Consider the following 26,050-nt stretch of genomic DNA (forward strand, 5'->3'; position numbering starts at 1 on the left):
ATACAGTTTCCTATGTGCTCAGATATGGTTTTCAGTGCAACTTCGAGTAGAAGCGAATAACTGCCCTCTTGCGGTCAATATGGGGTACTACGTCATTTTGATATGACCAAGCCTGCTTTAATAATAATCCATTTATTTGTACTGTAGCCCTTTACAGTAACCACTGACCGAAGTGCTTTTCAGGGAGTAAAATAAAAATAAAAACATGTAAAACACATGGTAATTAGACAGCGCCTTTTGATATTGGAATACAGGGCAATCCTGGATGAAAACCAGTCAAGAACAGGGTGACGTTTCACCTCTCAGCAGAAAAAACTAAACATACAGATACTAGGGAAAAGTTCAGATCGGAGCAAAGGCACGTTAGAATGCCTGAGACGATGCCCAGACCTCAATCAAATTGGGAATGTGTGGCAAGACTTGGAAGTTACTTCTCCATCCATCCGTTGTAACACGTTTGAGCTTTCTTCCAAAGCATGGCCAAAGATTTCAGTCTACACATGTACAAAAACATACCATAAAAAGACTTACGGCTGTAATAGCAGCGAAATGTATTTAACAGCAATATTTAACTGCAAATTAGCAGTTTCATCCAAAAGACGGCCCTCTTGTGGTCACTCTGGGTAATTACAAGATGGGAAGAGAGAAGTCTCCGTTAATAACAGTTTAGTACTTCCGTTTAGTAGTTCAAAAATAAAACAAGAAAAAAAAACCGAAATCAGTTTGAACATTGACTTGAAAACCATATCTGACTGAAATTATCACTGACATCAAATACTGTTCGTGTCGTGAACTAGGGCCGATGTGCGTGAGCAAGCTAAATTATGAATTAGCTCTTTTGATTTTAACTGCTCGGCTGTCATAAAATAAATCCACATTAATGTAAACATCAATATATATTCAAACTTATAAGTACACAACACAGCAACAACGTTTATTTGTTTTGTTTGTAACAAACCATTTAATTATACAGTTCCCTGTGTGTGCTCAGATACGGTTTTCAGTGCAACTTCGACTAGAAGCGAATAACTGCCCTCTTGCGGTCAATATGGGGTACTACGTCATTTTGATATAATCAAGCCGGCGTTAATAATAATACATTTATTTGTACTTTAGCCCTTTACAATAACCACTGACCGAAGTGCTTTTCAAGGAGTAAAATGAAATAAAAACATGTAAAAAAACGCAGTAATTAGACAGCGCTTTTTGGCATGGGATAATATTCTTAGCCCTTTAAATATTTGTTTACTTTTTCTCAACTATCCGTTCATGTCTCGTCCAGTACCATTGTTTCCATTTTTAGATATAAGCCCCTTTATAACTTTTTGTATTCCTTCATTTATTTATTTTTATTTCTTATAACTTGATGTCCCTTTACAAAAAAATAAAATAAAATAACTACCGGGAAATTTATTGCAATTTTAAATATTTTATGAAGTAAATAAATTTTCTTTTTAAAACAAAAAGTTGAGCAAATTGGAATATAAAATGGTTCTTTTTATTCTGAAAGACCCCCCCCCTCCGAAACAAAGAAAAAAAAAAAGTTTGTACTGACATGTCTGACTTAATGTCACCCACTGCTGCCCTCTTGTGGCCATACCAATGTACTGCCTCAACCATACGCCACATGTGAATATTTCCGGTCGGAAAGCAGGTTTTAAATAAATCGCAAGGGTTGATCGCTTGACCTAGCCGCTTATCTGTAGTTACCCCTGGTTTCTTGCTTGAGACTCTCGAAGTCTCTTCCTTGAGTGTTTATCTGAGTTTTAAACCACGTGCAATAAACTATAGAAACCTGGCTAAAATCAGAAGGCGCGATACATGTGCCTACTTTTGGACAATTTTTTAAACACATGTAAATGTCCATCTTCTAACAAAAAGTGGTTAGCCTAATTGCTCACGCCATGTCATAGCCTACTATAAGACACCAGCAGTGACTACAATCATAATTACTAAATCATATTTACGGATAGACTACTACATTAAGACTCCTCAGATTCGAGAATGTTTACTGCCCTCTCGTGGTCACAGTTTGAAACTACAGCATTAAAATACGTCTAAATAATCAAACGCAGAAATTTTTTTATTTTTTATTTTTTGCTATTAAAGACAGGAATTGTATGTATTATTTTTTACGTTTCATATATGTTTATTTTATAAATGTGTGAACTTTGTTTTTAACGCCAATTTTGTGAAGCAGGATATTTTGTTTGTCCGATTTTTCCGCGTGGTACTTGAAGGCAGCGTTGCTTACCTGTAGTTCAGCCTCAGCTGATTCAAGTGATCGTGATTCAGCTAGGCGTCAAGGTGAACGTGGTTCCGAAACGTGTACGGCCAACTCTAAAACTATAACTTTCTCCTTGTTTTGATGTCAGCTCGTCACATAAAGGAAATATCCGGATGGAGGAGACTTTAACTTAAGAGGTAGGTTTGTGTTATTTGGGAACTTACTATAGAGAAAGTGTCAGTAGCACTAGCACTCTTCACCAGAAGTGAAACCATTTCACACAGCTTTTTTGGGGAAAAATACATGCATATGTTTTTAACGCATTTGTGACTGTTGTAATATGACAGAAACGGATGATTATTGGGAAACCAGACACCTTTTGACCAATTCAGATTTCACATTTGAGCTCTGCTCATCTATTCAGTCTTGTAGCACTAACCACAGCATGAGGCTTGCAATGGAGATGATTCATACTCACCAACTCATTGTGAACTGAGATACTGAAATTACTTTATTTATGCGGTTATTCTAATTAATAATCCATAATCTCGTTTTCAAGAAAGACCTGTTGAACTGAAATAAACGTTTCAAAGATCTAATTGAATTAGATTAGACTCTTAATAAAAAAATAAAAAAATTTTTTTAAGGTTTTGAAATAATGAACACACAACACTTTCATAAACAGTTTGGACAGTCTTACTTAATTTATGTTATTTGTGGAAAATGTAATAAATAAACAAAAGTAAAATACCTGCATACCTAGAACACAAACTAAACACAGAGAAGCAGCATTTAGTTCCTATGCTCCTCTTATCTGGAACAAACTTCCAGAAAACTGTAAAAGTGCGGAAAGCCTGAGTTCTTCTAAATTAAGATTAAAAACACATTTGTTTAGGATTGCCTTTGACTGTTCTAGTTAAACTGTTTTTAATGTTCTTTTTTTGTTTCTACATTTTATTCCTACTTGCTTTTATTCTGTTTTATTTTCCTATTTTTTAATCATGTAAAGCACTTTGCATTGTCTCTGTACTGAATTGTGCTATATAAATAAATTTGCCTTGCCTAAAATAAGCACAGTTTCCAATGCATTGACAAGAAACATAGATGTAAAACCAAATTACTGGTGCTTTTAGAGTCATTCTATTGTGGTATCCAATACAGTTATTCCATGTAAAAGCAGCTAGAAACGGCACTTGTTCCATCTATATTTCAAATCTTTTATTGGTTCTTCGAAGTTATTTAGAGCTATCGTGGAAGGCTAGACTTAACCAGATTGTATAAAATGTAATCTTAGATGTTAAACAAATTGACACTTTTTAAACAATTCAAACTGAAAAGTTTGAAAGTTAAGCACAGCCTGTAATACAACTCCTTTGTAAAGCCACATTTAGTGTAGAAATGTGGTCCCATCACACTTCACTACTTTACTTCAACTCATTGATGTTCTGCAATACTGACCCAAATCAATGTTCCTCCACCAACATGCTTCACAGTTTGTGTGGTGGTTGCCAAATGTGAGCCTTTGCAAAAGACGTTGCTTCAGAAGTCGTGCGGTTTGTTAAAATGCAACTTTGCAACTTGTCATGGGTTTAAAAAGCCACTCCTTTCAAACATGCCATACTAGTCCCGTTCTTCTAATTGCATTTAACATGCCAACAGAGTCATGTGGAATCGCTGACTTTGTAGGTTTCCACAGCAGAACTTGGGGGTAAATTGTGCCGGGTTGTATGCGGAAAATATCAGCACCCTTTTAGTTTCCACCTGTGAATAATCTCACTGCAGATTTTTGTTTGGATGTGAAATTGTTTTGGAAGTGGTTTTAACTCCTCCACAGATTATTGGGTGGCAACAATAATTTAGTAAGGTATGTGCTGCTGTCCGTTCAACTTGGCGTTCACAGTAGCTGGCAGAAATCCTGTTATAGTGGTGGTCACTTTGGGTAATAGTTAACTGATTTGCATTTTCTACGTAGCACATAGCTGCTTCTTTCTTTCTCAAATCCTGTAAAAGTAGCAAGGAAGTACTTTTTTTTTTAACACTCACCACTTCTCTATTGTAGCTTTTTGTTTCCTGAAATTTTGTAAATGTGAAACCTCCTGTACACCCGAAGTTAGATTTAAATCTTAGAAACTGGTAAAGAAAAGTCCTGATATGTAAATTTATAATATTCTGTTGAGAATATATATTGTTCTCCCTTCAGCATTTTCTGCTTTTTTCCCCCCCCTTTTGCAGCTACGGCACTGAGAGCAATATGTCGACTAGCTGCTACCACAATGAAACCGTCGTCTTCTTCTACCAACATGTGGGTAAGAAGATCAGAGATGAATGGAATCTACGGGACGCCGTGGTCATCGGACTAGGCTTGACAGTAGCTTTGCTGGTGGTGCTCGCCAACCTGATGGTGATGGTAGCCATTTTCACAAACCGCCGCTTCCACTTCCCCATCTACTACCTGCTGGGCAACATGGCAGCAGCAGACCTGTTTGCAGGTCTGTCCTACGCCAACCTGATGCTGAACACAGGCCCCCGGACTAAGGACCTCACTATGAAGCTGTGGTACATCCGCGGGGCTTTGATTGACGTCAGCCTCACTGCCTCCGTGGCCAACCTCCTGGCTGTGGCCGTGGAGCGCCACCAGACCATCACCACCATGCAGCTGCACAGCAACATGACAAAGAGGCGTGTGGTGCTGCTCATCATCTCCATCTGGGTGGCAGGGATTATCATGGGACTGGTGCCTTCGCAGTTTTGGAACTGTGAATGTGATCTGGAGGACTGCTCCAGTGTCGCCCCCCTCTACAGCCGCCGCTTCTTGATCTTCTGGGCAGTTCTCAACCTGCTCAGCTTTTTTATCATGCTGCTCATTTACGCTCGCATATTCTTTTATGTGAAACGCCAGAGTCGGCACACGTCTTCGCACACCTCAGAGGCACACAATCAGACCATCATCAACCTGATGAAAACTATCTCCATGGTCCTGGGTAAGAACAAGTAGGCCTACACTGCAAAAATAGAACCAAAAACAAGTAAAATGTTCTTGAAATGAATGTATTTGCCCTTGATTTGAACAGGTAAATAAGACTATTTGCCAATGGAATAAGATTTTAGCACTTAAAATAGGAACAATTCATCTCCATCTTATTTTAAGTGCAGTATATCTAATTATCTTATTTTAGGGGTAAAAATACCCATTCCATTGGCAAATTGTCTTATTTACCTGCTCAAATCAAGGGCAAATACATTCATTTTAAAAAAATGTAACTCAATTTTAGTTCTCCTTTTGCAGTGTACTTATTTAGACGTGTTTGACATTGACCTGTTACTTCAGCGGTTTGAGCGAACAAATGTTTTGAACGGTATGAACGTAGTTTGTGATCCTTAACTTGTTAAAGACTTGTTACGATAACGACATGCCTTGCAATTCTCACCAAACCAGTTTTTAATCTTTTCTCCATCGGCCATTGTCTTAGCTCTGCCTGGGGTTTAAGGCTAGAACGTTCTTAGGATTTTTTTCCAGATAATTTCTGTTTACCCCGGTGAGTCATTTTCTGTCTGTAACGTTGTTCTGAACGCCTGGTACTGGGCAACCAAGGAGAAATGTGACCCCGCATAACCGTAAAACAACCATATAGTCTGTCATGCTAGATCAGTGGTGGAAGGAAAAATAAATAAATTGCATGTGGTGTTTACTCAAGTTTCGTTTCCATAAACAATCCATGTCTCCGCAGGTGCCTTTGTGATCTGCTGGACACCCGGCCTCATCATTCTCCTCATGGACGGCGTGCTTGAAAAGGACAAGAGCCCCGCTAACCGCTATGAGAAGTACTGTTTGGCCATAGCGGAGTGCAACTCTCTGGTCAATCCAATCATCTACACCTTGCGGGACGCCGAGATGCGGCGAACGTTCAAGTCGATCCTCTGCTGTTTGTGTCGAAAAGGCGTCGGTCAGCAGAGGGAGCCTTTGCCGATAGAAATGGACTCGCCGACAAAAGAGGTTAAACTCTTAAAAATGTTTTGATTCCGAAGAGAAGCGAAATGCCCCCAGTAAACACTTTCAAAGCACCCCGGGTTACAAGTTTCACTCTGAGAGCTGCTCTTTAGTTTGTTTTTACTCTCGGCCATACCGTCATGCGTTCAGCGGGGCATTCAGGCGTCACTTCTTACTTACAGCCGATTTCTAAATAAACAAGTTTTTACTTGTCGGCTGTTTTAGTTTTAACTGAGGCCACTTTTCTTGTAAACGCAGTTTGAAGGTAGATTTTCCAAACCATTTAAAGTAATTATCTCCCCTCTCAACTTGTAAGAGATTGTGCAACATTTGTCTGACCTTGAAATTGATTTTAAATAACCCTTTTTTTTTTTTTTTCTTTGTCAACAGCAAACCCTTGGCTACAACTCAGAAGATAAGACCTTGTGGGAGTCTCAGGATACAAACAGTAAAGATGGCAAGTGGACAGTACCTGCTGTATGATGGAGAGAAAAAAAAACCTTTTTGTTATAAGTGTATATTTTGGTAAATTTCATGTTGAATTTGAAAATGTTCATACGAATTAAAAAGAAAAAAAAAATTGTACAACCGTTAGCATTGGAGACAAGCATTGCTCTCTCAGGTCGTTTCTTTGGTCTTTGTGCGGCTAACAAATCCACCCTAATCAACAGATGGTGCAATCTCTCCTTTTATTACATTAGACTATCACAAGAGCATTTGTGACAACTTATAAAATGAAACACTCCTAAAATGAAATACTGAAGAGAGAAGAAAAAAAAAAATCACACTAAATTGTTTTATTAATTTTCTAATAAGAACACTACAATTTTTGTCATATTCCTCCGTTTTGTTTTACTCTTTCTAGATCAATTCTAAAGTTGAGGTATAAAAGGAGTTCATACAGACTCACAAGTCTGAAAACAGTGGGGTTATATACAAGAGAAATGGAAAGACAGAGGTAGAGAGAGGGGTAAATACAAGGGCAAGAGGGAGATACAAATATACTAATAAAAACAAACAAATGAAGGTTTACAAAGACATTTGGTGCTGTGGAACTAACCCAGTTGCATGATTCAAATATTTAAAAATGTTAGTTTACAATAAGATTTTATTATTGAGTTACAACTCTGCTGCAAAATGCATGAGCTCACAAAGTGTATATATTGACATCAAGTTTTTAGGCATCGATGTATCTGCCAATAGTCGCTGAGGCAACAAACGAGGGGATGCAAAACGGTGCTTGTAATTTCAGCAAACGTTTTACAGAGCAATCAGATTGGAAATAAAAAAAACGGGGATGAAACAGTAAGTGGAGGACATAAATCAAAACGTAAAGTCCAAATAGAAAAATCCACAAAAATAACAATTAGTTCCACAGCACCACATTACATTTGTTCATCCTACACTGCAACTTGGTTATGTAACAAAAGATCTAAATAATATTCAAAGCCGATACAGAGTTATTGTGAATCCTGTGAAACGGTAGATATCTCAACCAAAGTTTATAAAAAGGAAAAAAGAAAAGAAAATGTACTGAAACGTTACACAAACTGTACAGTGACATCCATTACAACAAGTAGAAAAAAAGGGGGGGAGGGCGGCGTGATAATTTGGTGTGGCGACGCCTTTACTCGAGACGCAGCCGTAACAAGCTGCTGCGAGCAAACAAAACAGGAAATGAAATGTGGCCGGCTTTTCGTTTTAAACATGTTTCAACAAGCTCTTAGATGTCACATCTTAATAAGGCTTTCCCTTACTATCAAAATGCTTTGTTATTCACAAAATCTTTAATGTATAAAACAGTTTAAAGAATGGAAATTGCCAAAATGTTGCAGGTTTGTCCTACAAACAAAGAGTTTTACTACACCCAGTGCTGCCTCTTTTTTTTGGTAACAGAGGAGAGAGAGAAGCCCTTACCCAATTGGCCATGGAACAAAACAAAAAAAAAAAAGTTTCTTTTACCAAACGGTATTAAAGGATATAGAAAGGGCAGAGCATTTCTTTCATGCTCACAATCAAATTACAGGTGTGATGACAGCGTTCACTCCACCCATCATTCATGAAGCCCCATTCAAAAAAAAAAAAAAAAAGACAGAAAAAAGAAAACTTGAGGCATGACAACACCATAAACAGACGCAGATACAAACAGAATTCCCTCCTCTCCTCAAATGTAAAAGGCGACTGCGCACCAATGTTTAAAATAAAAAGTAGCATTATTACATTGCTGAACTTTGTATATTTGGTTTTGGTACAACAATAGGTTGTTAACATGTTGCCTCAGGCTCACGAGCTTAAAACATTTCAAGATGAGGAAAAAAAAAATAACAAAACAAAAAATATCGAAGTTTAATCCCACCTCGCGTGTCATCAGCTGGTGGAAGCACCCGGTCTCCGCAATGTTTGCAAGGTTCAGAGGAGCACCAGCCGGTTTGGCCGAGACATCCCGGAAACCTTTTACACGTCCACACAGACACATCAACATGTGATGCACTTTTTTTTGGTTTTGGTCTGACTGTAATAGTTTTACCTTTTTTTATTTTTTTTTTATTCTTCTTCTTGTTAATACAAATTAAGCTAAAAACTTAAATGAAAAACAGTATAACACCTAGAAGTCCTACATGCATGGAAGACAGTCACATTTCTAAGTTCATGTCACATTTGTTCCAGAAATACATCGATGCCTCACGGTCCTTCCACCCTTCTTTTGTCATAAAGATGTCGTATTGAGCTAATTTTTGGTGGTGGCTGGTGCATTCTTGGTGAAACAGCATTAGATAATAGACTACAATCAAACTAGTGGACAGAAAGAAAGAAGTAAAGTCTACAAGCCATCTACCGACACCCCCCTATTGATTAGCAATGGAAAGAGCTATTGGTTACATATGCTCCACCAAAGATATTCTCCTCTTTCCCGCCTATTCTCTTCGCACCAGCCGTACGCTCTCCTGTCCTGCCTGGTTTAGAGCAGTGATCCCCTTCGCCACCTTCCTAGAAAAGGTAGAAACCCATAACAAGGATGCTAACATTTGTCCTTGACACGTCTTTAATGTCAGCTCGTAATGGGAAAAACAGCTGATAAGTTGCGAGCTGCACGTTTTGGGGATGGTTGCGTGCACCTTTGTGCGAACGTCAAGTTGCTCACCGTAAACCCCAAACCGAAGGATACACTGAGGCAACAGTGTCTTGTGTTGAGTAGGCAGAGGGTAATCTCAGAGGAACACTGGGGCAGCACTTTGGTACAAGCGAGGTGAGCAGAGCTCCCTGGTGGTCCGTAACCACAGTTTGGCTGTCAAATGCCAAGGCTTCAGCAGATACGGGCAATTAGACACAGTTTCCCCAAAGCAAAGAGTTGAGTGGAAAGGTCAAACAGCACATGGACAAGCCGAGGGAGTACTGTGTAAAGTTAACGTGCATATACACATAATGTACAGACATCATGATCATCTACACAGCTGGATGTGGTTTTTTTTTCTCTTTCTTTTTTTCCCCAAAGTCCTTGACAATAAGGATGTTTTCTTGGATGTCTCTGAGCTCCATTCTCCTTTTAAACTTTTAAAGACCGGAGAAGTGGAATGAAAGTGAAAGGAGAAGTTCCTCCCAACTACTGTACAGCGGTCCTGTGGTCCAGAACAGCGAGTGTGAATGAAATGTGTGTACAACTTCATGTGGCCTGTTCACAGGAGATTAATGAGAGAGAGAGAGAGAGAGAGAGGGGGGAGGAAATAGGAACGCAAGATGATTTTAACAACAGACCACAGTGGGAATGAAAAGAAGGCAGGAAAAGCCACCAGATCAGTTGGAAGTGTCGGAGTGGACGCTGCCAGGTGGACCAGGAGGGGAGGTAACCGAGGGCGGGTTGGTGGTGTCCTGCCAGCTGTTAGCCTGCAACCAGACAAGGAGGGAACCGTCATTTTAGCATCTAGTTGGTTAAAATACGCGACCAATGTCCGTGTTGAGAAAAACGTGGTCGCACCACAACATGCAACTGGCCTATTTCTGCAGAGTTTCAGCAAACGTCAGCAAGTTTTATTTAAAACTCTTACAAGGTCAGTATAATTCTAATTTAGGACCTAAATCAATTATGAAAAGTAACCAATCAGAGAGCAGGGGGGTTTGTGGCTTTATCACAGCATCATGTGACTCTTCAGCCATAGCTACAAAAATGTAGCAGGAAAACGCAATGGACAAATTTAACAAATTATATGTTTTAAAATATGGCCCACATTTGCAAACACGATTTTACAGTTAAAACCAACAAGTGGATAATTGCAAGCTAATTGCTAATGGATATAACAATTTCTACACCGTCAACAAAAACAGTTACATTTCTGGAAAAGAAACGATTTAAAACTACATTAAAACTTAAATGTAATGAGTAAATATAATAAATCAGGATACAGTAAATAATAAAAAAAATATGCCTTTCGTTGAGCACAAAAGCAGCTATTGATCCAGCATTAGCTTGAAGATATATTGAGGAAAATTACTGAAGATATCTAACTGAATTGTTTTAATTACTTTTTAAGAATAAAAAAGACCAATCATTTTCTTTATGCTTTGTTTTTTTTTTCTGAAAGAGCAGGAAAATGCATAACAGCAGCTATAGGAGGAATTACACTACAGAGACGTTCGTTTACTTACATCCAGGCGATGAGCGGTAAAGAGGCCACTACTTGTCAACTCCTCATAGCCGCCCGTCAGGTGTGTAGCATGGTGCAGGGTATCCACCTATCAAAAAAAAAAAAAAACAACATTCAAAGATACATTTTTTAATGCCTGGCAAAATATTTATTTTTCCATATCAACTGGTCAACAAAGTGCAGACGTTATCCACAAATCTCTACAGAATGCAGGAGAAGTAGTCTACATTACTCAAGCCTTTTTTACATCATACTTTCAATCTTACTTATGTTGAAAGGTGCCAAAATGGAACAGGGTGGTTTAAATTTACCCACTAAAAGGAAAGTCGTTGATGCGGTATAAGCCAAGGATGGTATGAGTGTGCAAACCAAATAGATGGGTTTGTTAATCTGCAGAAACCAGTGTAGGTAACACGCTGAAGATAATTTCTTGTAATAAAACGAGAAGGCGTAAGGAAAGCCTTTGTCAGGTCGTGGCTCACAGCTTATTCTCCATTTGTCAGGAAAATGCTGCCCAGTCGAATTTTGGTTCCACAATCCCAGCTACATTCTCTGAAAGCCTTTAATCGCATTGGATCAACTTGCATGATAAGAACAACAAAATTATCCAGAAAAGGAGCATTTGAGGTTGTGTGTTTAATGTGGAACAATGACCTCAAAAGGGACTGAAGAAGTGCCTTGATGCTGGGGTTCTGCCCAGCTTAAGGTAAGCCCACATGTCACCTTGTTTTGCTAACCGGTATAAAAGCATTACAGCAGAAATCTGTGGATTTTTAACAAACAGCAAACATAACCACGTACTACACAACAAATGTAATCTCCAACTACATGGACAAGGGGGTAGTACGAAACATCTGGATATACAGGGGAAAACAAGGACTGGCGCAGATACAACGTTGTGATACCGTTGGAAGAACAGGGCAACCTTAAGGCAAAGAAACTGACCATTAATCAAAGAGATAATTGGTTTCAACTCCATCCCTGATATGTGGGTTTCTTTCAGCCTTATACTTCAAGTTGACTAACCTAGAATAAAAACTTTGAGATGTCCTTGGATGGATTTTGACAAAGTTAAACGATAAGGAAGACTAAAAAAAAAAAAAAAAAAAAAGTTTCTATCCGAAACTTCCAGTATCCCAATGCTCTCAAAAGAAAGAATGGTCAGTTTGCTCTGTGTGGGGCAGGAACTGGTGGAAACAGGGTCAGGGCGGGATCTGACAAGAGGCCAAAAGGAGTTAAGCTATGGGAAAATATACAGGGATGCTTTGTAGATAGTTTACACCATGGGGGGGTCGACTATCAACTCAGCAGATGTCCTCTTTCCATACCTGCAGCTGTAGAGAGGGGGTAAAGTTGAGACCCTCACCATTGAGGGAACGTTGACCAAGGTAGGTATCACCTGCATGAGAAAAGCTGTTTGACCCTAGTGACGCTTAAGAAAGTATGCAAATGTGTGTTTCTATGCATGTCCTGGGTTGACCCACTCACTATTTCACCAACATTTTAAATCTAACCAAAAGGTTCCTATTTTAGGCTGCAAACCACACGCAGCAGAGTACTATATCCGCACAGAAGGGTTTGAGCATAAAGATTAGACCGCGTGAAGCCTGAGGGGCCATCATAGGCATCGCGATACCTATGCCACACGCCGCTGAGTGGTGCGGCACCAGTGTGCACAAACACACCGGTGTGTAGCTGGTTATGTGGCTAGAGGTGTGCAGATGCAGCCGTCACGAGGGACAGCTTCAGACTCATTCACTCTGGTAGCTGGTCTCAAATGTAGGTTTTGCTTCTGCTTCATCTGGACGAGACCCCCTAGACCAAGAAGTTGGTCGGATCCTGCCAAACCCGGCTTAGCCTGGTCAGTTGGGAATACTAAGACTGCTTCTGTTTGCTAAATGCCAGAATAATGAGTTTCTGTATGCAAAATCCGGAAGTTTGCATACACCAAGATAACTTTGCCCGTTAACAATCCGGGAAAATGTTGTAAGCTTCTGATAGGTTCAGTTACAACATTTGAAATGACTCATAAATAAAAGGCAGAATTATTTACCTCTGGAAATTTTAGCTAAATATTAACCGGATTTGCAGATTCATGAAGGTGTCACGATCATCTGTTCAAACAATTGTATGCATGTGTAAAAAGCAAGAGCAATCCCCCATCATCATACGGTTCATGAAAGTTTTATGTTCAGGAGGTGAAAGTGTTTAGGTACTACGTATGTGTATCACATTTTACCAGTATGTGCTGGTTGACGCAACTTTAGAGAGTTGAGAGAGGCTGACGGTAAAAAAAAAACCTGTACCTCCAAATTACAGACCACATCCTGTGGATTTAAAGTAAATCTGAAAGTGTTTTGTCTTCAATGATCATGAACACAAAATACCTTTAGAGTAAAGGAGTGAGTGGGTGGGTGATGGAGTGTTCTGCAGGAGGTTCTTGTGAAATTCACAAAACAGATGTCATTAGGAGGAAGGAAACCTTATGTGGAAATATTGCTCATCTCGACACGGTTTGTTTTGTCAGTAGAGTTGACTACCAACTCAATGTGGTTGTGGTCATCAAAACAAGAGTGCGGAAAGTAAAATGCCATGATTTATAAACGTCAAAAACAATGCCCCAATTGAGGACATGGAAAACCTGCTGAGCGGTCTACGACTTTTTGTCTGATTTAAAGTACAAGAAGAGAGCCAGAAAAGGCCAGAGAGACAAAACACTCTGGAAAAGCAGAGGAGAGAACGAGAAGCCATAGATCGGTATCGAACCGAAGGGTACAAGCTACTCGACGTGTGAGGTTTGGCTAATGGTAGCTAAAGCTAGTTTGCTGTACTGGTCATATACCCAATAAGCTCGGCATACAATGGTTTAATGGTTGCAGAGCAACATCTTAAGACACAGGCCAGCAAAGTACATACTAGCCACAAAAAGGGTCTCCCAAATGAACAATGACTAAAATCATACAGATAGATTAGTTACAAACTGTGGCGTCGCTGCATTTGATGTCGCTGTGATGTTCGCAATAATAAGTGAGACTTGATTGTTCTTTATAGAGCAATATTATAAAAAAGACTGATTCCCTTACCAATACAATTCTGTTTTGAACATTTGTATCTACATATCCAAGTCCACCAGAATAATGACAAGCTCGGTAGGCTAAGTACTCAAGTTGCCTTGACATTGGACATGCACATGCTACATTTACGTTCTGCCGGATAGTATGCAACCGTCTGGGAAAGGGAGATTTACTTGTATAGCACATTTCAGTACAAGGACAATGCAAAGTGCTTTTGATGATTAAAACATTGGAATATAAAAACAGAATAAAAGCAGGTAAAAAAAAAAATCATTGGAATAAAATGTAGGAAAATTTAAACTAAACAAAACATTGGATAATGGAAATTTAAAGCAAATATTAGTCAAGTATTGGTTGTCCTCGCTAGCTCATTGAAGGATCGATGTGAATCTTTTCAAATACAATGTTTTGGAGCGGCCATCACTAAGTTCTGACTGTTTGAGGCTTTCAGAAGTATACAGAAAACATTTGACCCAAGTGACACAGTTTTAAAGGAAAATATCCTAAGTAGTTAGAAGAATCAAATTTTTATGAACGTGAAAAGGTGCTATAAACATCCTTAATATTATATTAGATTATTCCTGCACTTAGCAACTACAAATAATTTTGTTGAGCCTAGTTTACATACAACAGGAGAAGTTTAGTTTGATTTGATGCCAGTGATAAAAGAAGAGACATTATATCTCTGCGTATGTCAATGCCTGATTTCGTATAGGAAAGTCTAGTTTCGTATGCAGCTATTTCATGTACTGATCAGATAAGGTTAGTACATCTTACCACATCTTGGTTGAAGGTCGCCTCCAAAACAGTCATGCTCAGAGTTGCTGCATGAGCTGCATTTATATTTTACTACATTTAATTAATTTAAAACTGCAAGGAAATGTTTTTATGACAACCGAGGCTCACAATGCAAATGATAAACTGCATGCTTGACTGTATTAAAAGTTTAGATGTGTAGAAAAACGTTAAACAGAACACGTTTTGTTTTTACCAAAAACAAAATCTGATTGATATCTGTATAATTGTGGCTTAAGTGGATAGCTGAAAAAAAATGTAATCAGTACATGCCATAAAGCCCTGTAAAAATATATACATTTTACAACAGCAGCAACTGAACAAGGGACTGGATCATTATTTTTGGACTATTATTTGTAGATAGAAAATAAAAGTTGGGCAGAAGGCTGTTTTAAGATACATGGAGTTCTAAAAGACATTGAAGAGAAAAAGTTGAATAAAATGTCCCACAAGGACTTAAGGGCCACATCTAAGAATCCAAAAAATGTCTGTAAAACAAATAGATTTGGACAAAGCTCTTAATGGCTAATTGTAAGCAGATCAAATGAGGAAAGACTGTCGGTACCTGAGTTGGGTGTTGCTGGAGAGTTGGCCTGACTGGCTTGCGCTGACACATTCGCAGCATCCACCGCTGTTTTAACTGCATACAGATTAGCTTCTTCCTGGAACTTACCGATGTTCTTCTTATAGCGTATTCTCTTGTTGCCAAACCAATTAGAGACCTGAAGAACACATGGATTTCATATTATAAAGCAGTGAATAAACATTTATTTAGCTGCAGCATGCCCTTAAAGCTGAGGAAGCTCAGCTACCATATTTTTCAGACAACAAGGCGGCCTTAAAATAAAATTTTCTCAAACATTGATGGTGCGCCTTATACACGATTACTGTTGTGCTTACGGACCGATTTTATGTGCTCAAAAATCTATTAAGATGTGTAAGTACGACTTTGGTAAGCAACAAAGCTGCTCCACTCAATGTATATTCGGAGCATTACTGTACACTCCGTCACTACTTGATCAGACCCCTGAACTGTCTACAAGACTGCCTGATTATAATGTCAAAACTAGAAGTGCATTAATGTAAAGGTCCCCACACACTTGGGCGTAACTAGGTGCTCATATAGCATTTTACCATCCGTTCCACCGCTTCTTCCCACTTGCAGAAAGTGTGGGAATTGTAGAAATTTGCCACAAGAAATGTAGGCAACAGTATAGTTGACTATGAAGGGCAAAACGTCCGCGGGAGAGTCAGCGCGGAGTCCGCCAAGCTCACAGTATGCACACAATACGGCCAAGTATGTGGGGGCCTTTTGGTAGCCTGCGCCCAGAGTACGCGCTACTAAGAATAAACCTAGTTAGTTAATTCAATATAAAAGTTACATTTTATTTTGGCCTTATGTTAGAAACAAGGCAGTGTAGACCAACTACACTGTCCTCCCGACAGAGACGGATAGCTCTCCCTCTCAGGAGAGAGCTGTGTACGTGAAGGGGCGGAGTGATATTACACGCATGGGAAGAATATTTGGTGCACCTTATAATCCGGTGCACTTTATATGTGGTCAAAGACACACAGACACGTTATTTCACCGTGCGCCTTATAATCCGGAGCACCTTATGGCCTGAAAAATATGGTATTTAATTTTTTTGCTGCGATTTGCAGTTGGGCAAAATTTGCACCAGTCTACACTAATTGGGGAATTTAACCAATGCTGACATGATTGTTGTCTGGACAGTAAATAATCTCACAGTAGCTATGTAAGCCATTTACCTGAGACACAGTGATCCCACACTTTTTGGCAAGTTCCTCCTTTGCTTCCTCACTAGGGTAGGGGTTAGACAAGTGCGAGTAGAAATACTCGTTCAGTACTTCTGTAGCTTGCTTGTTGAAGTTGCGCCGCTTACGTCTGACACACACACACACACACACACACACAAAAGAGATTATGGAAAACATGTTGGGTATTTGCATTATGTGTTTGATAAAATACTCGAATCCCTACGGCTCAGGAAAAAGAAGCGTATTCTTCTTGCACACCAGCATAGTAATAACACAACCAACACACACACACACCTGGCATCAAGGAAGCGTGAGCGCAAAATCATCACCGCCTCACAGGTGCTTTGTTTGAGCTGCATCTGTATGGAGCTAAATTTACGGTGGATTATGGCCACCATGCGTTCAATCTCCTTGGGAGAGATGGGCCGTGTGCGGGACTGCTCCCTCAGCAGGTTCATTACATGGTTGGTGAACTCACTGCAGGCCTGGGAAAGAAAAAAAAAAGACAGAAAGGAGTTAAGTGCTACTGTTAAAAGATGAGATGAAGTACACGTGTTGTTGAACAGAGTTGGTGAGGTCTCAGCAGGATAGCAACTGATCAGATAACTTTATTTAATTAGAAGGGATCTTTTAAGGACGATTGGTTTGTGAGCTTCTAGTAGGGCTGGGCGATAAATTGATTTCATCGATTAAAAGGTAGAGTCTGCGATTTCTCCGGAGGTTTTCCCAAGTCCCTTTTTGAATAACTGTGCATGTGCAAGACTGACTAACCTGCTCTCCTGCTCCTCAGGGGACCGCGTCTTAAAAATCTCCCAAATTCACTCTGGTTTTATTTCTTTCTACTGAGGCCTTCCTCTACTTCTCATAAACATGAACGCGGTTTGCTTCTTGCGACTCTCAGCCATCTTCAAAGTATATGGTGTGAACGGCGGTGCTACAATGGACGGCTAACACTGAAGCTAACCGCTAAGCTAACCGGATATAGAGACACTAGAAGTGCACATGCGCAACAAGCGAGTGGAAACTTACAAAGAACATGCACACACACTGCCGTTACATGAGCGCACCAGAAAGATTGGCAGGTGGGACAACCAATAGATAAGGCAACTGGAACTTGAGGGACAGATGGGGGTGAGGGCAGGACCAAAACTCTGACAAACCTCTGCCCTTTGGACCGAACAGCAGGGATTTGTCAGTTTTTACAGGCCACAGAGATTTATTTTCTTAACCTCCTTTTTCTGAATACATAAATTATTGACTAATTTCAGAATTTAACATTTAATTTTTTTTTGAAAATCCGGATTTTATTTTATGTCACTGGGCTTCCATGAAGAGAATAGCATACAATGCTGAATGTATGTTTAGGAAAATATATTGTCAAAATATTGTAAAGAGGAAACTTTTTTTTACAGTAAGACAAGACGCTTTAATTTATTCATTTACCTTTTTTTAAATTAGTTTGAAGCTACACCAGTGAAGTGAAGCCTGTTCTTAGCTCATTGTGTAATACCTCATGCAGCAAACACATATTTTCATTGTTTACATTGGCGAGGCCGCCATCTTGTTTTACAAGCCTGTTTCACAGCTTTTATTTAGTTGCACTTTGACTTCTGGACAACTCCCAGACAAAATGCTTGACAGGAAAGCAAGCTTTTTAAGTAATTTCTTTAATTTATGTTTGTGAAATGAAAAGGACGGGGTGGAGAGGGGGGGGTAATTGATTATTCGAATATGGTATAATAATATCAAAGATTTTATAAGTGATATTGCCCATCCCTAGCCTCTAGTAACATTTTCACCACAAAAATACAATCTGCTGCTTTAAGCCTTAAACTCTCCACAAGACTCGAGTTTAAACAGTAACTCAGTCCCTAACCTTCATCTGATTATTGATTTTAACAAGTCTCTACTACTTTAAAATGGTTGTCATCTTGTCTGATAGGTCAACCTTCTTGGCTGCGTCTACTTCTTAGCCCTATTGTCTCTGATCCTAAGATGGAAATTTTAAGTCCTGCTTTTTTTTTCGTCACGTCTGGACTATTGCAATACACTTTACACATGTCTTACCAAAACCTCCATAGTCTGTTCAAAATGCTGCAGCAACAAGATCTTCTATTATTAAATAATTTGGTCATGTTACTCCACTTCTTCATTGCTTCATTGGCTCCCGGTCGATTATAGAGTGCATTTCTAAATCTTAAATTTGACTTGGAGAGCTCTGCATGGACAGACACCAGTGTACATTGCTGAGCTATTACATCCCTACACCCCCACCAGGTCTCTGAGGTCCAGTGATCAAGACCTGCTGATTGTCCCCAATGCTAAATTTAAAACTAAGGGAGACAGAGCTTTTCCACCTCTTGCTCCAAGACTCTGGAACTCCCTTCCTCCGACTCTGAGATCAACAGGCTCAGTGGTTTCTTTTAAAGGACAGCTAAAACCATATATTTTTAAATCTGCTTGTGTTTAATTTTTGTCTGTTTTTATCTTCTGTTGTAAAGCACTTGAGGTGCCATATAAATAAAGTTTGACTTACTTAAAATGGAGGTAAGCTTAGATCTTAATTCTGAACTAATTTACAGGAAAAACTATTTCATTGCTTATTAATGTGAGTTGCTAATCAGCGATCAGAGACAAAGGAACACTGGCCAACTCTGATTTCTGACTGACTGATTAAAGCCTCTCTAGTGCTATAAATAAGTTTAGATTCCTCAAATGCAGTATCTGTCAATGTGCCAGAGAAAAAGTACTCAGTAATTGCTTTGTTCCCAGTGCTGTATCCATTTTTCTACTCTTGCATTTTGTTCAGCCAAATAAAACTACCAAGCGAACAATCCAAGTTCAAACATTTAGGTCTGCTCAGAACAAACCTGTTCATATTTCTCTAGCTCAGAATGATATATCTGACGGATCTGGGCGAGTTTGGCTCTGTAGTCCGAGTGTTCGATGCTGCTGTCGGTGGGTGAGCCCCCGGCAGCGGCTGCAGCCGCCGCCGCTGCGGCCGATCCGCCGCCTTTCTCTGGTCCCGACACACCCTCTGCAAGCAACATGTTGTCCAGCCGCATAATTTGGGGGTCTGGGGGGTCTTCTTCCTGCACACCTCGTATACTCAGAACTAGAGAGAAAAGGAAGATGTATAAAAGTCAAAGTTGGCACAACAACTACACCAAAGAACACAGAATTAGACTTAGACAACTTTATTGTCATTTTGTATGTACAGAGTGCATACAGAAAGAAATGTTGCATACAGCTTTCGACAGTGTAATGGGATTGCAGGTGGGATAAGACAATATTACAATATAAAGTGCAGCATTGATCAGATGTAACAATGCAGGAGAAAAACAGTGTGCAGAAGAATGTTCAGTCTATGTGCAAAAATAATGGTGCAAAAAGGCATTTGTATGGAAAAGTATGGTGCAGTGCAAATAATATGTGCAAAAATACAGTAAAGGTTGCATTGTGTACTATTTAAATGGATAGTAAAAGTTCGGCATTGTTGGTAATGCCAAATAAGGATGCAAATATGATGCAGAGTCCAGTTTAGAGCAGTCTGATGGCAGCAGGGAAAAAGCTGTTGCAGAACCTAGTGGACATGCAGCAGATGCTGCGTAACTAATTAATTAATAATTAATTAATTAATTAATAAGAACTGATTAAACTGTATGTGTTTAAGCTTTATTATTAAAAATAAATCAAGAGGAGCTGCTCTATAAAAACCCAGTAATGTGCATCCCCTTTAGGCGTATGCTAAGAGTAGTAGCCTTGTTTGTTTTTTAAGCGTGGCGTTCCTCTAAATCAACAGGAGAGGGCAGTGTGGTCTCTCTGTGGCAGGCTGCCAGAGATAAGGGCATGAGGCATGAGGCCAGTAATAGAAGTGCATGTGCTGTCACTATGAGCCCCAGTGGCCATAAGTATAGTTATCAGTCGCTGCTCTCCACCACTGTATTATACCAGGACCTCTGTCAGCCTACAGCCTTGCTCTCATCTCTCTCTCTTTCACACATACGTTTACAGACACATACACACTCACCCTCACAGACACCACTCTGCTGCTGAAGTTTTAACTTCAGACAATAATCTTTTCTCAGGGCCCTGCAGCTTTTAACACTTAACTAAATTCCCCCTTGCCCTTATTGCTTTTCAATCATTCAACTTCAGAAAGTAAGAGCGGGAGCTGCTTAAACAACTCAGTTTCTTCCCCTAAGTAACAAGAGTTTGCTAATTCTTAGAAAATTTCAAATTAAGTGTGATAAATGATGTACACTCCCTGATTCTATGTTGGGATCTGTTTAGAATAAAAGGTTTTTATCTGTATGTGGGTAGCTCAAAGTAATTTGGCAGAATCGAAAGTTTGGTGCACAATTCAAATGATTGGAGCGGGCACAGGATAACGTTCGCACCACAAACTGCATCCTAGCTTTCTGGTGAGATGAACAGATTTATACCACAATGTAAATATTGGTTCAACGCGTCTTCACAGATGTTGATCCTTTTAACTGGACACTAGATTCAGGAGATTATTTTAATAGCAGCTAATGAGGAACTAGAGGGAAAGAAACCCAAACGATATGGATTTAAGTAATGGAGACAATCTCAGCAACAACTATGTGATATTGAGACAATCGTCCTTAGTAAATCATTTCACTTTTTTTTCAACACTCAAAGATTTTAGGAGCATTAACTAATTTGTTACTTCTCTTTTGAGGTTTTTTTGAAGGTTATTTACAATGAAAATCAATTTTATGTGTGAAGTGATCGGGGGCTCGTCTTTTCCACCACGGTACCAGGCTCACCTTTGCTTCTTTCCTCCCTTTTTTTTTATTGTTTCTGCTTGCCTTTTTCTCTCCTTCCCTTATGCTTCTTCTCCACCAAAGGCACATTCCTGCTGTGTTGCTCCCCCATCTCAGGGCTTAGGAATGCAGCAGACCCAGTTGCCTGAACTAATGACCCTGATTCGCCCATCTCTTTCCCTCCTTTTTTTTTTTTTTTTGCTCAAAAACATAAACGATCTCTGCCCTTTTGAGTCAGACAACAGCTTTTTTAAATCAATTGTCAATGACTAGTATTACCAAAACTTTGTTGTGGTTCTTCTGGCTGAAGTTTTTCTTTTTTAAAGTAACAAGTTTTGCTGGATTTAAATCAAATAGTCATATCTTGAACTTTACTGCCCATTCACTGAGACATACAATGACCTCCCGACAAGAGGGCAACTGCTGCTTTTGGAGCTTCTCACCTTACCCCCCCCCCCCCCCCCCTCTCCTTTTTACTGTGACTCATTATGGCCCCCAGCTGTAGCCTAATGCCCCAACATTCCCCTAATTACTCCAATTAAGCTGTGATTACCCAGAATTGCACTCATGCACAATCTAGTGGCCCGGTGATATTACAGCAGCTGTTGAGATGAGTTAAAAATAATGCACAAGAAAGACCGATACGCCAAACATGTAAGAAAAAGTCCAACTGTCGCCCGAAAAGCAAATGCACTGTTCCCCAAAAGCCAAAAATATAATTCGAACTTTAGTCCGGCATTTCTAACGACGTTTTATTTTGGACAGTTACTTTTTTCACGTCACAAATGGTGTAGGTCTCCATCAGGGAAGCTAAAACCTAAAAGAGCTTCAAGAGCTAACACTTTAATATTTTTATTTTGGGTGGGGGGGTGGGGGCAATAAGACCCACAGCCGACATCTATAGCTTTTAGAAATCCCTATTATGCATATGTTACAAGCCTAGCTGGGCGGTGTGGCATTGGAAGACTAAGCGCGCAACACATACTATGAAATATTCAGGGTATCCAGCTGGGCTCTCTCTGCATACATAATCATTCTCATTTCTGCACAGCCGAAGTAGAAACATTGTGCTGTGCAGATACAACACACACACACACACACACAGAAAAAAAAAATAAAAATAAAAAAAGTGGTGCAGGTAAAGGTGAACAACTCCGCCAACGGTGTAGTGCTGTACATTAACTGCAATGCTTTCCCTACATAGGCATAGATAAGGCTTAAACGCCGTCAGTATATCATTGCTCAGCTCAGAGCACAAGCTTTATCCTTGTCTGTCTTTTCCCTCGCTAGCATCCCCTTTTTCACTTTGTCTCCCCCAACACACATCCCCTCCCCCTTCTCCTTTTCAACGCACCCCTACTACACATGCACACAGACACACACACACACATCTCCCCCTGTGCCCCCCGCCCCCACCCCCTGTTCTCCATTTCAGTCGAGTTCTCCATGTGAGCCGCAATCCCTCATGCTGTCAGCCCCCCCCTTTCCCTCTCTCTGTAGACAGACAGGATTAGCATTTTAATTGCATCAGCTCCCTTGGGTATTCTCAGCCTTTCACTGGGAGAGAGCAAGGGATCGAGAGAGAAGAAAAAAAAAGAGGGGGAGAAAAAAAAAAGGTAAGGAGAGAGAGAGGGTAGAAGGAGAACCAAGGAGAATTGAAAAAAAAGGAGTCACAGAAGGAGATATGTGTGCAAGGAAGAAAGGGACCGAGAAAGAGGGGCAGCAGAGCTACAGTGAATCTGGAGTGCAGATGCGCCAGAGAGCAGGAGAGCCGGAGAGAAAGAAGCCATTGTGAATACCTCAGGTTGTCCCATGCACAACAAACAGCCCAGGTACAAAGATAACTTAGAAACGTGGTTATACTTTTAAATATAAAAAAATATGCAACACAAATATGTAAATTTACCCTACAAAACTTCAGAAACAAATCTTAGTTTCACCTACAATATAAATACAGTCTACAAGTAAATCTAACTTTAGGAATAAATACACATTCTCAACTTTTCCAAACCATTAAAAAAAAGAGTCAAAGTTTGGTTGTAAATTTCTAGTTTCCAAAAAATACAAAAGTTGTAATATTAAAAAAAAAGAAATGGCAGGAAAAATGTAAGAAATCACAAGTTCTAACAGTACAGAATATATAGATGGCATAAATGCAATTTATCTTAATCACTAACAGACAGTTCAAAATCACATCCACATGGAGCCGAATACTGTATCGACACAAAAAAAAGCGTAAAGATGAAACCGTACATAGTTGGATTAGCTGAAATAGGCGTTGTCATACCTATGCCACGCCAGTGAGTGGCGCTGGAATGGTGCTCCACAGGTAAAGAGGGAAGAAGAGCAGGGAGAAAACAACGAACGCAGCAGAGAAAACAGGTTTTGGACAAGACACACAAATGTAGTAGTGCAGCAAAATGTGTTAATGTAAAACCACAATAAATTGAAACGTGTCTGAAACACAATCGCATCTCTGAAGTCCACCACTGTGGTCATTTGTGCGTGTTAATGGAGAGCCGAGGGCCACGTTGGCTCGCATCCACAAACACGGCAGCTTATAGCCAGATATGCGGATAGGGGTGTCCAGACGAAGCCTTTGCGGGGGTGGTTTTAAACTTTCCCCCACTATGGGAGCCGATTTCAAATGTACGATAAAGACGGCGCACATTTTCCCTGATGTTCCAGAGTAGAGGGATTGAAAAAACATCCCAATTTTGGTTGTCGTGACAGGAAAAGCTGAACCTGCCTGTATGGGGAAGCCCTGTCCAGTATGACTTGGAGGTGGTGCCATTTTAAGCAAGGCGTGTTTGTACATATGGCCATCTTGTTTGAGGTTCAAAGAACACACCGCCCACTAGTGGCGTGGTAGGGACATTACACAATATGTAACGTTCCAACTAGTGCCCTGTAGTTGTGTGCTCAGGGACTAATGGGCTTTCCACACAGGACGCGGAGTGCGCTGCGTTTGCCGTGAGGTTAAGCGCTGTTTCGCAAATCGGGAATTTAAAAATAATGGGTTTGAGAGTGCAGCCGCACGCACACTGCGTCCCGTGTGGAAGGCCCATAAGGCACCTTTCATCTCCATGTGTTTTGTGAAAGGACTGATGCAGCGGAGGGCGTGGGGGGTTGAAGTCAGCTTGTCCCTAATTTATCAAGGGAGGTAGTCTTAGCCCCACAATAGCTGATCAGCTGAGGGCAAAAAAAGCTTTGAGGGTTGGGAGAATACAGCGAGGACATAGTTTGTGCGACCAGGCAACTGTTGGACCTAAAGCGTAAGACAAACTATACAAACTTAAATTTGAAGCATTTGTCCCGTCAACAATGGGATCGCAACACTGAGTTTTTCCACCATTATTGTTTAGTAGGGAACTATATGTGACTTCGGACACAAACTCAATGGTCTTCGTTTCTGAAAGCTCAAAGCTGTGTAGAATATTACCATCTTCACTTTGATTTGTGAATAGCAAAACAGCAGCTCAAAGTTGGCTAGCTTTTGCACGTTTTTGAAGAAAACTATTTTGCTAAAGATGCTTATTAGAGCTAAACTTTTAGTAATTTTTTGATTGGTAAATCTCAGGTCAATACAATTCTATCTTATGAAATAAGACATGTAAGCAAACAAAAATTATATATAAAAAAAAAAAAAACTTCTCTGACAGCATTAATTAAAAACTATACAAAAATAAATCTCTTGCTAAACTTCAGCAGCACCAACACGTATTTTTCTAAAAGGCAGTATTTTTGTAAAGTACTGTCAACTTAATGAGCCCAATCCATATGCTCATTCCTACTTTAAGCAGCTCACACTAATCAGCATCTGTTTGGGTAGTGCACCAGAGTCCTGTTGCACACAGCCCCCCACTTTGACACATAGACACACACACACACACACACACACACACACTCAGAGGTACGATTCAGAGTAAACAGTGTGGTCTGACTGAAGTGTAAATGGGAGAAGTCACACCTTAGGCAAGCACAACACTTTACTTGCACATCATTAGTCAGCCATTAATTAACCAAAAGAGGCGGAGGGCACTTAGGCACTGATAAAAACTACAACAAATGCAAAAGGCGAAAAAATATAAACTATATTCTCAAATACATAGAAATTGGGCATTACAATTAAAGCTTTTTAACAACTGCAGTTGTTTTTTTCTTAAACTTAAAAGTTTACTTGTTTGAAATTCATGAACGAAAGCAAACATTAAAAAAAATAGGTACCAAAAATCAAATAGTACTTTTGGATCTAATGTTATTTCCACTAAACATAATTAAATGCACATTATGACTTCAGGTGTTCAAACACAATAAGATGACAAGTTCAAACAGAATAAATGTCATCAACATAATTATAAACTGTTTGCCACATTTGTGTTTTATTTCTAAAACACTGATACATTTCCTACTTGAATGCAGAAACTGATCATCTGTTGGGTAATATTTGAAAGTGAAGGAATGCACACTATTTTACTTAAAAAATAACTACATAACAAAATAAGTACATTTCAAGTACTGTCGGGCACCTGCTAGCATGACATTATCCGCAAAGCACAATTCAACATGAAGAGAGAAGCAAAGACACGAGGAAAGAATTGAAAATGTCACGGGAGGATGAGGAGGATGATGAAGAGCACCAAAGCAGGAGGCTTGTTACAGCCCTGCTAGGATCTTCCCCCAGTCAACTCTCATCAGGCCAGCTGCCTCCTGCGCTCATTAGCACAGACTCTTAAGGAGCTCCTAAAGACTTTGTG

General features: G+C 39.8%; 2 protein-coding genes across 5 annotated transcripts in view; one reads left to right on the plus strand and one right to left on the minus strand.

The window, feature by feature from the left end:
* The first annotated feature begins 2,265 nt into the window (after positions 1-2,265).
* On the plus strand, positions 2,266-7,505 carry lpar2a (lysophosphatidic acid receptor 2a). Its single transcript, XM_012871007.3, has 4 exons — positions 2,266-2,424; positions 4,460-5,208; positions 5,956-6,221; positions 6,606-7,505. The coding sequence occupies exons 2-4, from the start codon at positions 4,479-4,481 to the stop codon at positions 6,696-6,698; spliced, it is 1,089 nt and encodes a 362-aa protein (XP_012726461.2). The 5' UTR covers positions 2,266-2,424; positions 4,460-4,478; the 3' UTR covers positions 6,699-7,505.
* Positions 6,998-26,050, minus strand: part of pbx4 (pre-B-cell leukemia transcription factor 4) — a 38,132-nt gene continuing 19,079 nt past the window's right edge. For 2 of the 4 annotated variants that reach the window (XM_036147911.1, XM_036147912.1), the window contains 7 exons: positions 19,374-19,618; positions 16,798-16,988; positions 16,495-16,630; positions 15,290-15,446; positions 12,184-12,254; positions 10,857-10,943; positions 6,998-10,097 (listed from right to left, as the gene is read on the minus strand). In XM_036147911.1, the coding sequence (XP_036003804.1) occupies positions 10,008-10,097; positions 10,857-10,943; positions 12,184-12,254; positions 15,290-15,446; positions 16,495-16,630; positions 16,798-16,988; positions 19,374-19,618 (977 nt within the window). In that variant the 3' untranslated portion in view covers positions 6,998-10,007. The remainder of the gene's footprint in view (positions 10,098-10,856; positions 10,944-12,183; positions 12,255-15,289; positions 15,447-16,494; positions 16,631-16,797; positions 16,989-19,373; positions 19,619-26,050) is intronic. The other 2 variants (XM_012871005.3, XM_012871006.3) reach the window with 1 other exon arrangement.

Source organism: Fundulus heteroclitus, chromosome 16, assembly GCF_011125445.2.
Source record: "Fundulus heteroclitus isolate FHET01 chromosome 16, MU-UCD_Fhet_4.1, whole genome shotgun sequence".
Lineage (NCBI taxonomy): Eukaryota > Metazoa > Chordata > Actinopteri > Cyprinodontiformes > Fundulidae > Fundulus > Fundulus heteroclitus.

Coding starts and splice junctions, on each gene's coding strand:
- lpar2a (XM_012871007.3), top strand. CDS start 4,479: ATGTCGACTAGCTGCTACCACAATGAAACCGTCGTCTTCTTCTACCAA. Junction 5,209..5,955: donor AACTATCTCCATGGTCCTGG/GTAAGAACAAGT, acceptor ATGTCTCCGCAG/GTGCCTTTGTGATCTGCTGG. Junction 6,222..6,605: donor TGGACTCGCCGACAAAAGAG/GTTAAACTCTTA, acceptor CTTTGTCAACAG/CAAACCCTTGGCTACAACTC.